Raw genomic sequence first — 15,701 nt, 5'->3', positions numbered from 1 at the left:
CTCTCTCTTTCCAGGTGCTACATTTGATGTGGCTATGCGGTTCCTGTATGAGTGTCCGTGGAGGAGGCTACAAGAGCTCAGAGCTTTATTACCCAACGTGCCTTTCCAGATGCTGCTGAGAGGAGCCAATGCAGTGGGATACACCAACTACCCTGACAATGCCGTATTCAAGTGAGAACATGCACACACACGTACACACAGCCTGCACATACATATTGCCATTGTCGAAAACAATAAATGAAATAGAAGCATGAGGTTTTTATATGACAGCTACAACATGGTATAGCTATTTATACACTGTGAAAGTAATGCATTGCATTTACATCAATCAAATGTGTGTGTCATTGTGCATCACCATGGTCACGGTTGTTTCTAATGAAAAACCTGTGTCTTATTCATGGTTTATTCATGTGAGGAGGGTGTACACATTTGAATTGAGGAAATGCAGTGCATAAATGGTGAAGTACATACCCACAAGTGCAAAAATCACTTTTCAGTTGTTCTTTTTTGTTTTTTTAATACATTGTTAAAGGTTGTAAGTTTCAGTGATTGATTAAAAATATATATATGGGGGGAGGGGGTTGGGTTGGGACCTCACAGCTTTTCTAACAGAGACACATTTGTGTGTGTCTTGGGAGAACTATCCCTTGAGCAGATTGGGACAGTTCGACCGAGAGAATCACAGGGCTGCCCGCTGTCCGTGGTACTGAAACATTTATTTCCCATTACGTTCTCACTTCTCCTTCCCATCTGACCCTCTGTCCATTTACTCCATTACACTCTTCTCATGTCCTCATATACTGTTTAACCTGTCCTTGTGTACTCTCTCTCACACATATGCACATTTGTTTTCATATCTTGGCAGGACATGGAATCATTCATGTTTCCTATTGACACACACATATGAAGGACTATGTATCTACAAATACACTATATGGACAAACGTATTGAAGCACCTACACATTACACCTACAGGAGCTTTTATGACATCCCATTCTAAATCCATAGGTGTTATTACGTCCCCCCTTTGCAGCTCTAACAGCAGATTTGGAACTGAACACACTTTCCCACGCCCACCCACGCTGCCACACCCATCTGCGTGGATATATTCATAAGCATCATTGCTATTTAAATTACGCAGGCAGAAGTCGTGAAAATAGACTGTTGGCGGGGTGTAAGATAGCAATGAGCATCGCAACGCATCTTGCGCAGGGTGTGGGCCTTTTATTAAAAAAACATATTTAACACCCAGTCCCCCTGTGTGTAAATGTGATTGCCCACTTTGTTCCCAATAGCTGGTTACACCTCTCTTAGCAGCGATCACTGCAACTGAACACTTTTTGAAGTTGTTAAGTAGTGTCTCACAATGCTGTTCTGGTTATTCTGACCGGTTATTCTATTCTCCACTTATCCTGGAGAACTGCTTTAGTGCAGTGACATTTGTAGGGCTTTGAGCATGAACTATGTGTTTTAAGTCCTGCCATAGCATGTCATTTTGAGGTAGACTTGCCTGTGTTGGATCATTGTCTGGTTGCATGGCCCAACTGCGCTTCAGCTTCAGATCACGGACATATGACCTGACATTTAATAATTACAAAATGTGTTTGGTTACAGTTGCATGGGAGGTTGTAACTAGACATTAAAAAGGTGTATATTGTCGAATAATTGTGACATATTTTGTCGAATAATTTTAAGTTGTTAAAAAAGTGGTTTTTTTTTCTGGTTGTCCTACAAGTTCAGTGCATTTTGGTCCTGATATATGTATGAAAACAAACACAAACACACACACACAGAAAGAGAGATTATGAATATGCTGGCCTTGAACTGTCCTAGTGTAGACAATCCATCACTCTGCTGGAGCTCATCCATGAACAGCGAATCCAAGCAAGCAAATATAATTGCTAGTTAAGACACAAGGCTCTCATTAGATTTATTTTTTTATGTTTTCAATGACTCTGTACACACTGGTGGGTCCAGCTTGTGACCTCTTGCTGAAAAGCCCATATGTACTCTCATAAATTAGACCTGAAAAGGCCAGATTCCTTCTGCTTTCAAAGACAGAATCAGCCATATAAGGGGATAAAGCTGCCAGATTTGACTGACTGTAAATGTAACCATGGAGACACACTCCCAAGACACTCTAGAGACACTTGGCTCTGAATTGTGCCATAAGACCACAAGCATGAGCACATGTATTTCCAATTACGAATCTCTCTCTCTGTCTTGGCTCAGTGATGTTTTCTACTTGGCTTGTTATTTTTAAGTTTCACTCACATGCTGCATGCTGAGCAGTTACTGCTTTAAAACTTGAAATATTGCTGAAGCTTGAATTACCCATGTCCAAAAATGTGTTTACAGTTACTGTTAGGATACTATTAGCAAGCTTTACAGAATGTCCTATTTAAACACAATTATTTTTTTGTGAAAAAACTTCATTTAAAGTGTGTTGTAGTTAAATAATATTTATATTTTAGAATATTATAATATTTATGATTTTATAATCTTATTTTTGCCCATGGTGTCCACTTGCCACATTTGTGATTACCATTAAGACTGACATATGTAAATAATCTGCTTGGATTAGCTGACCTGTACTCTGTACTTTGCCTTATTTAAAAAGCAGTCCAGGCTGAAACACTTCTTGGAACTTCACTATGAATGGGTGGAGCTACACTGTTTGATACAACAGTTAACTCCGACCTGAGTGTTTGAGAAGTGTTTTAACCATGCTATTTGTAATAACAGCACACTTTTTCACACTAAAACTGCCTCCCTCTGCTGACATGTTAACCACAATTGAAAAGGCTGAACTGTCATTTATAAGGTCTCTGGCTGAACTTGATACTTCGACAGTTCTATGGCTCTATCTATTCCAGGAAATGCGAACCTTAAAGTATCAGCAGTTATTGGACTGCATAAAGGGCTCAAATTGGCTCAACAGGTACCTTAATGAACCTCCACTTATTTAGTCCTGGTGTTTTGGACAGTATCAAAGCATATTAGTATGAAATTTAAGGCTTCTTTGATTTATTTTGCTTCTTTAATTTAGTTATAACTGTTTTATAAAAGCAATAGAACACAAAAGGGAGTGTGTTATTGCTAATAACATCACAGCTGTGATGATCTATGGCACGCACCTGTGATCAAATCACAGCTCCCTCTTGTGTTTTAGTACTTAAGTAGAACTCATAAACAAATACATGCATCAGGTTTTGTGATGTCTCAACTTCAAAACAGGCTGATTTTTATGGACTGGAGATTAAATGATATGTTTTCAAATCTGAAGGGTTTATCTACTGTATCAAACATTTGTAAATAAGATTGGCAGGCTCAAGAGAAGGTTCACTAGTTTCAGTTTTGAGAGCTTGCTTTGTTAACATTTTAGTCTATAATGTTGCTGTCATACAAAATCACTGTATCTCCATTACATGATGAATGGACCAATAGAAATTCTCCAAACTGACTTGGAATAAAATATTTTTAACATTGACAAAGAGAAGAAGATTTCTTTCTCCTGTGAAGTTTTTTTTTTTTTTTCTGGGGTACAAGGCTTTCGACCGTGACAGTATACTAGATCTTAGCTACTGCAGAATTTACTGAAAACATTTCCCCCCTTACTTGTCATATGCTTATCTATGTTATAGCTATAGATGTATGTTGCATCTTGATCTGTTTAAATGTCATCTAATTACACCTGTCCATGGTCCTGAACAATAAGGCATATAATGATGAACCTTGTCTATTTATTTTGTCCTGTTCATAATTCCCTCCTCTTCCATCTCTCACTGTCCCATCCCTATGTGTTCTCTTTCTTTGTAGGTTCTGTGAGGTGGCGAAAGAGAATGGGATGGATATTTTCCGTGTTTTTGACTCTCTGAATTATCTGCCCAACATGCTGCTGGGTATGGAAGCAGCTGGCTCAGCTGGAGGAGTGGTGGAGGCAGCCATCTCTTACACGGGAGACGTTTCTGACCCCATGAGACAGAAATACTCGTTGGATTACTATGTGCAGCTGGCTGATGAGCTGGTCAAAGCTGGCACACACATACTATGTATTAAGGTACAGTGGGGTGCACACATGACAGATTTGTACTTTTGGAGTACTTTACAGCAGTTACTGGAGAGTTCATTTTTGAGTTATGAAGATGAACAAATTAAGAATATATTCTTAATTCATAAATAATTGATTTTAAAATGTTAGAGTACTGGAAAATAGTGATTAAAAGTGATTAAGATAATATTCCAATATTAATGTGGTGTTTTTGCTTTCAAATATAAAAATAAGTAATTAATAATATTATAATACAATCTTTATTCCAATGATTATTATAATAAACATAAAGATATGTATAAAGGCTTAGTGTATAGAGTGACTACAGTTATATTCAGTCAAATTCAGTAGCTTTTTGGTTTTATGTGTTTTTAATGACTTTAGAGTGTAATTTCTGTTTTGCATGTAATTAAAAAAACTAAATGTGGCATGTTTACAAAAAATAGAATAATTAATATTTATTCTGTTGAATTCAGTTTTCTATTGAGATTGATTTACTAAGTAAATAATTATTAAATAATAAATAAACAATAATAATAAATAATTAAAAAAAATTAATTCTGAAAAATACTAAATAAAAATCAATCAAATTATTCCATTAATATTTATTGTCATAGTACAATTAGAGATTTCATTGTGCAGTGAGTCATTTGCTATAGTTTCATATTCCAATAGAATTATAATGTCATCAGATCTTTGTACCAATCACATACTGTGACATGAACTAGATGTTGTATTAATGCTGAGGGTCTTTCTGTAGGACATGGCTGGCCTGTTGAAACCTGAGGCAAGTCGTTTGCTGATCACTGCACTGCGGGATCGTTTCCCAGACATGCCTATCCACGTACACACTCATGACACAGCAGGTGCAGGTGTGGCGGCCATGCTGGCGTGCGCAGAGGCGGGGGCGGACGTCGTAGATGTTGCTGTGGACTCCATGGCTGGCATGACCTCTCAACCCAGCATGGGAGCTATAGTGGCCTGCACCAAAGGCACCAAACTCGACTCTGGTGAGTGGATCGCAGAGCTGTCAGTCAAAGCACTGACCAATTAGCTGTGTCATTTAAACAGTCCGATAGCCAGTGTAAACACTCACACTGGTGGAATGTGATAAGAGCTGCTCCGCTTGCCAATCAAATTTATTTAATTCAATTTTCGTGTCAAATTAACAAGCAAAGCTCATTAATCATCTGTCGCAGAGGAAGCCACTATGGTGTGTGTGCTCTAGTGGTAAGTTTGTGTGCTGTGGTTTGTGGTCAGTGTGTGTTTGAGAATCGCTTTGGCCCGCAGTTGAAGCAGAAGAGCTGCGGATTTATTGGCATGTCTGAGCTGAAGGATGAATCTTGAGACAAGAGAGAGAGGATATACAGGTCAAGTTTCAGCTTTTGTATTTTTAGATGAAATGAACCATAGAAGAGGACACAGACAACCTTTAGTTTGTTCGTTAGTTTGTTCAGTTAATTAGTCAGACAAATCATCCAAAAACAACAAAGGACAGAGGCCAGGTAGCACAGTGTAGCTTTTAGGTCCTTCAAAGCAGCGTTTAGTGCAGAAGGTAACACAGAAGAGTCTCCCAGGAGGAAAACAGAACAAAAACACAACAGGAAGACAGCATGAGAACACTTAAGCCCATTGGAATAAATACAGGAGGAGCCACAGACAGAACTTCACAGGCTGAGAAGAAAGACAAAAGAAAGGCTGGAAAGGCTGGGGGAGCAAGCACTGGGTATCAACACAGTGTGTTGCTTTTTCTCATATTAGATGAAAGCTTCCACGCCTCTGTGTGGAAAATTTGAACAGGAGGTTTAAATAATAAGTGAAAAGTACGCTGCCAAAACTGTGGGCTAAAGTTTCTCATTTAGCTTTCCGATTAAGTACTTGAGCTACTGCTCCACTGACTTTTCTCAAAAAATTGTTCAATTGTATTAAAATGACTTTTGAGTAGCGATTCACTGTTCAGGCAGCGGGTCTAATGAAAAGAATGTAGAGACGGTATCCAGAGACACTGATTAAAGCCTGTAGTCTGATTAATGGCCAGAGCTTCACAGTTAACCTCCTGCCACACTGAGGACACAACTGTGAGACACTGAGCTACACAGTAAAAACAGTAGCAGTCAATGGGCTCTGCATTAGTTAATTTAACACTCTAGCTGTTCATTGAACACTGCAGATTTTACTGTGTGCAGTATTGTAAAACAGGATTTGTGAAGGCCATCAAATACACATTTCTTAGAACAGGGAAAAAGACTTAACAACGTGCATCTATCAAAATGGCACAAGAAGTGAACTGCAAATTTTAAAGCAGTAGTTAAATGTATGCTGCTTTCACATTACCCCAAAATCCTAGACGTGTTAAGTGACTGAAGTTTGCTTCTTTAGTTTTACACTGGAGATAAGAGAGCTGGCACGTAATTGGTTCTTTGTTTCTGATGCCAGTGGCATAATCTTAAGTGTCCTCTAAAACTGATTTGATATTTCTTTCTTAACCCTAGACATACTTTTGAGATTTAATGTTACCGTCAATCAATTATCTTCCATTATTATCAGAAATAAATATCAGTATTTACAGTGATTTATTCAGTATATACTATAAACTATTCAGTATTCACTATTAGTTATTCAGTATGTGCAATACACTATTCAGTATTCACTACAAATTACTTACTATCTACTGTCAAGTATTAAGTGTCCACTATGAATTATTATTTATCTACTATCAATTATTCAGTAACTACTATTAATGACCCAGTTTCCATAAGGAATAATTTAGTATCTACTATGAGTTAATTTGTATTCACAATAAAATATTCAGTAACTACTGTGAATTCTGTAGTGACCACTATGAATTATTCAGTATCTACTATGAATGATTCAGTATTTATAATGAAACTAATATCCTTACGTCATTTAATGCTGAAGAGTTAAGGTGTGAGCCCACATACAGGCCTTTAGGGCTCAACAGTTAAAATCTACTTACATTCAACAAATTGCTTTTTTAAATTGAATAACTTCATTTGAGATGGACATCTAAAAGTAGGTTACCAAGCCAAAACTTGACTAGATTGATTTTTTTCATGATGGAAATTATGTATTTTTTCTCTTTATTATTTGATTCAACATTTTTTTGTATTCATGATACTAATATGCCATCTCTACAAATATAAGGCTAATGTAACTAACAAGTACACGATACAATGAATGACACACTGTTGACCATTAAAAGAGACATAAATATTGGCAAAATCCAGGCTTCAAGACAACTACTATTACTATTTCACCTATTTACCCTTTTAACAGGAGTTTTAATCCATAAAACATGGTCGGGGGGGGGGGGGGGGGGGATCTTTGAGCAACAGATGGAAAAAGAGAGTGCGTCACTGCCTTGAATGCTCCCACCACCTCCTATCTCCACCTTTCACTGTCCCAAAGATGTTCACCTCTCCCCTGAGCTTCCACACAGCTGTAAGTGAGATAAAGGGCTGGCCTGACTGCTGTAGAGTGAAGACAACACAAGGTGGGCTGCATCAGCACAAACTCTCTCAGCCAGGTCATAAAGCAGCTAACAGAGTCATTGCTGTGGCCGACAGGCAACCAGCACACTCTGGAACACAAGGGAACCTAGCAGAGATCTGGCTGAGGTTAAACAGGGGATGACTGAACAACTCAAAGGGGAACACCTTCAAAGACACAATATAATGGCGAATTTACGCACCCCAGTGCACAGACTGACAAAACCACAGAAGGACCTAATCGATTCCACGAGCAAATTCTCCCAGGAGGAGAAGCTCTTCCAATGCTTGAGAAAAACTCACAAGTGTGGTGGACCAGGACCAGAGCAACACTTTATGCCAATAATTCCCAACATTGCAGTACCGCTACCCTGCATAGTTTGGTGTCTTCCAGGCTCTAATTACATTGGGGGGATATTTGACAAAGCAGGATTTTGGAGCCAAAAATCAATATGAGAGCTAAGGGACAGTCTAAAGTGAGAACAGGCCTCCAGCTAACTGAGGAATTTTGCTTTGTGGAATACCCTCATGTTGATTAACCATAATCAGTAAATAACAAGAAACATTGAAATGTGCAGGGCATATATAAATGACCAGAGTTAGGAATCACTAGCCTATGCTAACTCTACAAAATCATGCTAAGACTCAAATAAATGAATGCAGATGTATCTGCATCTGGCTCATTATCCCACCATGACCCCTAAAAGTATTTACTTTAGCAGAACTATTGATTACATCACTAACAGGCTTATTAATGCCCTGTGAGAATCCAATACTTTAACACTCTAATAAACAGCAGAGAGGATCACTGCCTGTAAATATTATTTCGTATCATTTGGCTGTTTATTGTTTAAAATTAAACAATCTATCTTCATCAGTTCTCCTTCTGAACATGGGCAACTTGTCACTCATTGCTGATATTGAGTCATGGCATTTTGGAGCATACTTCTAGTATCCCTCATTCAAGGAATCTGTAGTAGAACCTCCAAGCCAAATCTTCAGCTAGGTATGTGTCTGTAACATTAATTTCCTCTAAAGAGGGAAAAACAATACTACTAATATTATTGTTGGTCCGATTAAAAGATTTTGGCTAGTGATGTCTTCAAGCACATCACGGTGGTGGCAATTCCCATTTTCTGGAGCCCACATCATCTGCTGACTGTTGTACTCAGCTGTGCAACTAGAGCCAATTAAATAGACTACAGGTTGTATTGCTCTTTGTTTAGATTCTTTTTGTTGTTTTGATATATAATTTTTTTAATGTTTTTTTTTCTTTTTTTTTTCTTTATTTTTACTCAACTTCAATTTTCCAAACTAAGGAATGTTTTGCCACGTCATAGCTGGGGGTGATCGCACACTCTATATTATTTAGATTTTTATCATGAACATTTTTATTTAAACATTGATTATTATACTTGCCCAGAAATGTCTATATGGGTGCATCTCTGCCTTCTCAGCACCTGCTGAGCCTTGGCCGCCAATGGAGTCTTTAAAGTGTTATTTGGAGCAGTGTAATAGAAAAACGACACTAGTTTACCTAAAGAACCTTACAGTTGTGTTTTTACATGTGTGCTTAACACAGACCAGCACAGTTCAGAAGTTTATGAACAGCTGCTTTGTTGACTTACAGTTGACATTTGTAGATTTACAGTTGGCTTCTGTAGACGCCCAGTTGACTTTTGTAGATTTACAGTTGACTTTTGTAGATTTTTACATATTTTACATATTTATAATTGTAAACTTCTAGTTGACTTTTTGTAGATGTATAGTTTGCCTCTGTAGATTTACAGTTGACCTTTGTAGATTTACAGTTGACTTTTACATATTTATAATTGGCTTCTGCAGATTTACAGTTGACCTTTGTAGATTTACAGTTGACTTTTACATATTTATAATTGGCTTCTGTAGACTTCCAGTTGACTTTTGTAGATTTGTAGTTGACTTTTATAGACTTAGTTATATATGTACAGTTTGCTTCTGTAGAGTTGGCTTTTGTAAATCTACAGTTGGTTTTTGTATATATAAAGTTGGCTTTTGGAGATTTACAGTTGGGCTCTTTAGATTTATTGTTGGCTTTGCTTCCCTTGGTTATCTAATTTCAAATAAAGCCCTGCAGTGCCCTACTTACCAGTATTCCAGCTGAAATCATAACATGGAACATCCTAGGCCCGAGCTTGCTAATCAGCCTGCGGTGTGAAGAGTTTAAACAAGGATTTGGAGGATGTTGTCATATGAAAGAAGACATGGTGTAAAGCTGACTTTGTCATTCCTCCAAGCACGACGAGCTGCGAGATGTTGTGTGGGTGGTAGTTTGAAAAGCTGCACCGGTTGGATTCATGCACGTCAGAAGGTGTGTGTATGTGAACGAGCTTTCATCTTCACTCACTGGAGTCACTGTCACAGGACTGTGGAGTAACTTACAGAAATGAAAAGTGGCAAGAAGTAAGAAGTACACAATGGAGGATAAAATTTTCAACTGAAGCAGAGAGAAACTGAGAATACACAGTTTCCAAAATGAAAATGTTGCAGATGATCAGTGGCTCAGTGGGACTAATAACAAGATTCTAATCAAAACTACACGTCTTTACAGATACTGTTAACAAAGAAAACATACCAGATCTAGGTCCTTCAGAGAAAGATGCCATACTGTATTTGATGTACACTCACTGACCAAATCAAAAAACGTGTTCTAGCTCCACCCTGCTGATGCACAGTTAAGCCCCTTACTCATACATACCTTTACCCTGTGACTGAAAAGTTGACACAGCAGTTCACCTGCATGAAACATGGGATAATTCCCAGGGAGTTATAGGGAGGGCTCATGTGTGAACAGTGGACAGTACATTGGGACATACATGTGGTGTCTTGAGTATAGCTGACAAAGTGGGACATTTTTTTTATTTCTATTATTTATTTATTTATTTTTAAATTTTTTATGACTGGAAACACAACTGGAGTGTATTTTGTGCATGCGTCTAGAGAATATCAGCAAAGATCTACCCTGCTGGCCAAACAAATTTACAGTGCAAGTATAAATGCATGCATCCTGATAAAATACCAAAGGTAGATCATTAAAGATTAAGGAAACCATAGCTTATACTCACAAAGGTGGGTAGAGTTGCCAAAAAGCATTTTCAAGTACAATCACAGCTGCTTGCTTTTTACAAGATCTTCCTACTGTTTTTATTTTACAGTTACTGGTTAAAACAGCTGGTTTTCTCTAGAGAAAATGGCACAGTAACCTGAATGTAATGTTAAGCTATGAATAATCATGATTACTGCACTTTTACTGCAGACTACTGGTGAGGCAGCTGACGCAGAACACAGCCGAGACATTGGAGTTATATGACTAATACATTAGAGTGCCTGCATTACATGCAGCTGTTTTTGTTGGAGTTATTATATGTATTATATTTGTTAATGCTTCTGCACTGTCAAAGCAGCATCATAACAGCAGTAATGGTGAACTCAATCAGATCGGTTCATACAAAAGAGGTTGAAACCCACCTTGAGTCAGTGGCATCGATTGCTTTTATGACACATGATAACCAACCAAATTTAAGCTCATAATGATTGTCCAGATGTGCACGGGTGTGACTAACAGACAGCAAAGGCATCAGTCATGATGAAGGATGAAAAACTTTGCAAGAATATAACAGGAACTAGATTCAGTTCAATAATTTTGTTATGTAAGGAGAACAGTTTTTTTTACTCTAAGCAAATTAATGTAAGAGAGTCAAAGACAAATATACTTGTAAGAATATAAATCTTTATAGTATACATAAATCATATAAAAATAAATATATAATAGTCTAAATATTATTGTCTATACTGTTGAAACTCATACTGCCTACACATCCTCAGAAGTTTGAAGACTTTGGAGGTTGTAAGTACCACATGGTTTGTTGTGAAGTGGTTGATCTTACTGTCAGTAATTACTGTCAGTAATTAAATTTGCTTTGCTGAAGGCTTTCAGTGATGGTTCCGCTTAATCTCTCTCTCACACCCCAACAATACCAAGCAAATTCTCTGTCACATTTTCAGGGTGCCTTCAAGGCATTGATCATATGCAGTGCACCCTTATGTCTAGTGTAACAACAAGGTAGATAGACCGCATAAAGAGTGCAGTGATTGTAAAAAGGGTAGGTGTTTCTAAAGTGGACAGTGAATGTAGAAGAAAGGGTTTTTTGGTGCAGTGGTTTTTAACTTCAGCCCTGCATGGTTCTGGCTATTCCCTGAACACACCTGATCCAGCTCATCCAGCTCATTATTAAGCTCCCCATGAGCTGGATTAGGTATTTTAGAGGTACAGAAAAACTAAAACTGTGCAGGACAGCAGGTCCCCAGAACTGGGACTGATAGCCCCTATAGAGTTAAAAACATTCATGCAATTTGGTCAGCCTGAAAAGTGCTACTTTAGCGTGATCTGATCAGAGCACTAAAACAAGAGCAATTCACGAAGGGCATTAATTAACAAAAATTTATGTTTTTATTTGCACTTATTCACACAAAAAATGCAACCACAATCCAGTGGTCAACACAGAATCAAAGAGATTTTTGAAACACTGCTATCAAGTGCTATTTACTTTTTGCTTTCCCCTGGAGATTTCCACAGTAGCGACTGCTTTCAACACTTTCTCTCCCTGTGAGTCACTCTCCTCTCTCTGATCGGAGCCAAATTACAGTGTTCCTTACAAAGGCACACTCAACCATAGCCAAGAAGACTGTGCTATATCAGGAAATCATACAGATGGGTGCAAAACAGTGACAAAGAGTTTCACAAAGCAACTGGTGTTGAAGCAGTCTAAAGCACTTAACAACTCTAGACGTGTCTCTAGACACCACATGTTCACAGTAAAGGAGTGAACCTAGCAATGATAATGTGATTACCATTTTTGAGAAAAACAAGGAAGTTGCCATTGAAAGTGGGGGGTATGGTCAGGAAACAAAGACGTTAGAGGACACTAGTATCTGGCCTGAGCTGACCTGCCAGTTGAGCAGGTTAAATCAAGACCACAGATATCAAACGTGTGTCTTCTGGATTACTGGTACTGACATAGTGCGGTCATGCACACAGCACCAAAAAAGGCACCTAATGCCTGAAGGCAGCTGACATTAAGTGAAGACTCAGACTCACCTCACTTTGTGACCATTCAGATGACACGATAATGTGAAAAAACAAGCAGTGAAGTTCACCACAGTATGAACAAACTAGTGTCTATAAACATTTGCTATGAATGCTAATGGATTTCTGTATTTGCATATTGCTTCTGCACAGTGTGTCAGTGTTTTATCCTTTTTTTAGATACCATTGATGTCATTACCTCATTATTTAAATGTTAAGACCATACAGACTGTACATCTGTAGCTAAAATAAATGGGTGTGTAAAAAAATGGAAACATTATTAAATACACATACTAATTGGATTTTTCTGTTTTTAATATTTAACCAACTCTTCTTTCCAATTTTAGATTATTTAAAGTTGGGTAATTCTCACTGGCCATCTCATTTGATCAGATATACCTACCATAGATGTGGCATAGCTGTAGGTTTACAGATGTAAGCTGACTGTAGCACATCTGTTGCAGCACAATGCATCAGACCACTGCAGCCCTCAACCAGAAATAGAAAGGACCACTGTAGGAATACCACCGACCAACTATTATTTGTGTGGTGGACCACCTTCAGCACAGCAATGATATCAAGTGGTCAGATAGGTTAGTGTGTGTATTGCTGTGTCTAATACATATGTAACATGGCTAGGGTTTTTAAACAATACACACAGTAACTGGCCACTATATTAGACTTCACTTTGTAGGTCCAGCAGACCTGACCTGCACTGGTATGATTTGATTCAGGCACAGCAGTGTTTCCGGGTTTTTTACAAACCTCAGTGCCACTGCTGGGTGTGAAAATAGCCTGCCAACTAAAAATAACCAGTCAACAGTGTTCCTGCAGTCAGAAACTGACCGCTAACAAAGGGTAGAGAATGACTGGTACCGGCAATTGTGTGTGGAAAAAGATGAGATATGGTCTATTAACTTTTCACCTACAAAGTGTACCAACAAGGTACAGTAAAAAGGTGACCAGTAAGAGTTTTACACCCTGGCAATGCTACTGTGCCATAGGGGGTTGTACAAGTATAATATCATCAGCATTTTGGTATCAGTGCTGTGCTGGAAGTGGTCCCCCAGCCAACTAGCATATTCCATTGATGGATGGAGTAGGGGGCTGATGAATACAGAGACTTGGAATAGTTGAGGAGTCTAGAGTATGGAGGAGAGTGCTGAGCATAAAGAAATGGCTAATGAGGTTTTCTTAAAGCTTTTTAGTGGACATCACGGCATATATTTTAATACATTACATATAATGGTACTGCAAAATTGCAATGCTACATCTACATTATATACCCAAAAGTATTGGGACATCTGTTTATTTTTTGTTTCTCCTGAAATCAAGGGTATTACAAAAGATTTAACCCTTTTGTTGAAGTAACTGTCTCTACTGTTCAGGGAAGGTTTTCTATAAGATTTTGGAGAATTGTTTGGAGATTTAATTTCATGCATTGCGTGACAGGAGTGTTAGTGAGGTCAGGATGTTGGATGATTACCACCCAAACCTCATCTCCAATTCCAGTTTATCCCAAAAGTATTGGACGGATCACTATCATTCCAGAGAAAACAGTTCCACTGCTCTACAGCTCGATGCTGGGGGCTTCGTACTAGTCTAGCCCATGCCTGGCATTAGCCATGGTGCCGATAGGTTCATGTTTATCTACCCCAGAGAGTCCTGTTCTATTGGCAGTACTTCTCTACAGGTACTAGAGACAAGCTGTGTCAGCAATGGGTACAACAGCTATATACATTTATTTGAAAGTGTGTCCACAAATATGTATAATAACCTTTTTATTAAAGGTTTTCTTAGTACATGAAGAACCATCTTTGAGTTGCAATTCTACTGAAGAGATGAAATTTGGCCTTTAACCCATCTGTGCAGTGAACACACACATACACACTAGTGAGCAAACATACACAGTGATACAGTGAGCGCAATATCCTCGGAGCAGTGGGCAATTGCTGCTGTACCCGGGGAGCCGAGAGGGCCCAACAGTGGCAGCTTAGCGAACCCACAACCCTGTTATCAATAACCCAGTGCTGAACACATAATGGAGTAATAAAGTTAAATGTTAAACAATAATATTCAAATATTTCAGATTGTTTAAAGCAGTTCCCTTTTGCTCTGCTTCACTTTCATGCATTTTTATGCAGCCTTATGAGGAACACCTGGAATGCTTTTTTTTTTTTTGCTGTTTTTGATAATGAATTCATACATATAAAAGCAGCATCACCATTTACATTTGTCTTAGGGAGTTTTTCACCTGAAAGCTTATGCTTAAATGGTGGAAACTGATTTCTAAGATGCTGGAAAACATAGGTAATCACATGTTCACACTTTTGTTCAGTGTTTCTCTCCTCGTCTTTTTCTTTCCCTCTGTTTTTACTGCACTAACCCATTGACCTCTTTTCCCTCTACTGCAGTAGTTTCAGCTCTGCGCTTGCCCATGCCCACACGGATCTGACTCTTTCCCCCACACTCTTCCGCATTCTCTCGAACTCCCTCATTTCCATCCTGTAGGACTGTGGGGTTAGAGGGAGCCAGTGGTGCTTTTACTTTACACACACACACACACACAGCCTTGGCTCCCTCAGCCAGAATTCTGTTCCGAACTAATCGCTATCACTTCATCTGTGATATATCAGAGATCTGGGCTTTGTTCCCCTTTAAAACATATAGTTCACAGAAAAAAGTAAACAAACACAAGATTTTGGATGACCGACACCCATTCGTTTTTTAGCAACATTAGCATTGTAGCTCCAGCGCAAAACTAAAGCTACAGCAAACTTTGGATACCACCCAAGCACAGTTTGACTGATCAATGATCAACCATTCCCTTAAAATATTAGTCTGGCAAATACTACTTACTACAGAAGCAGTCGATAAAGTTTTCTTCTCTTTTTTCTCTTTTCTTTGTTTGAGGTTTGCTCCTTTAGTTTACAACAGGAGATGCTAGGCTAACATTGCTAACTAACATTGGACTGTTGCCAGTCTCGTATTGGTAAATGCATGACAAAATATTAAT

At 38.4% G+C, this 15,701-nt stretch overlaps 1 protein-coding gene across 1 annotated transcript in view; it reads left to right on the top strand.

Annotated features, from left to right (window-relative positions):
- The window catches only part of pcxb (pyruvate carboxylase b), a 258,985-nt gene that overhangs the window by 205,976 nt on the left and 37,308 nt on the right, over positions 1–15,701 (top strand). The window contains exons 14-16 of the mRNA XM_072686774.1: positions 15–171; positions 3,820–4,060; positions 4,812–5,061. Coding sequence (XP_072542875.1) covers positions 15–171; positions 3,820–4,060; positions 4,812–5,061 — 648 coding nt within the window. The remainder of the gene's footprint in view (positions 1–14; positions 172–3,819; positions 4,061–4,811; positions 5,062–15,701) is intronic.

The sequence above is a fragment of the Salminus brasiliensis genome, chromosome 9 (genome assembly GCF_030463535.1).
Source record: "Salminus brasiliensis chromosome 9, fSalBra1.hap2, whole genome shotgun sequence".
Taxonomy (NCBI): domain Eukaryota; kingdom Metazoa; phylum Chordata; class Actinopteri; order Characiformes; family Bryconidae; genus Salminus; species Salminus brasiliensis.
The sequence above is the reverse complement of the archived record's forward strand: the minus strand, read 5'-3'. Positions and strand labels throughout refer to the sequence as shown.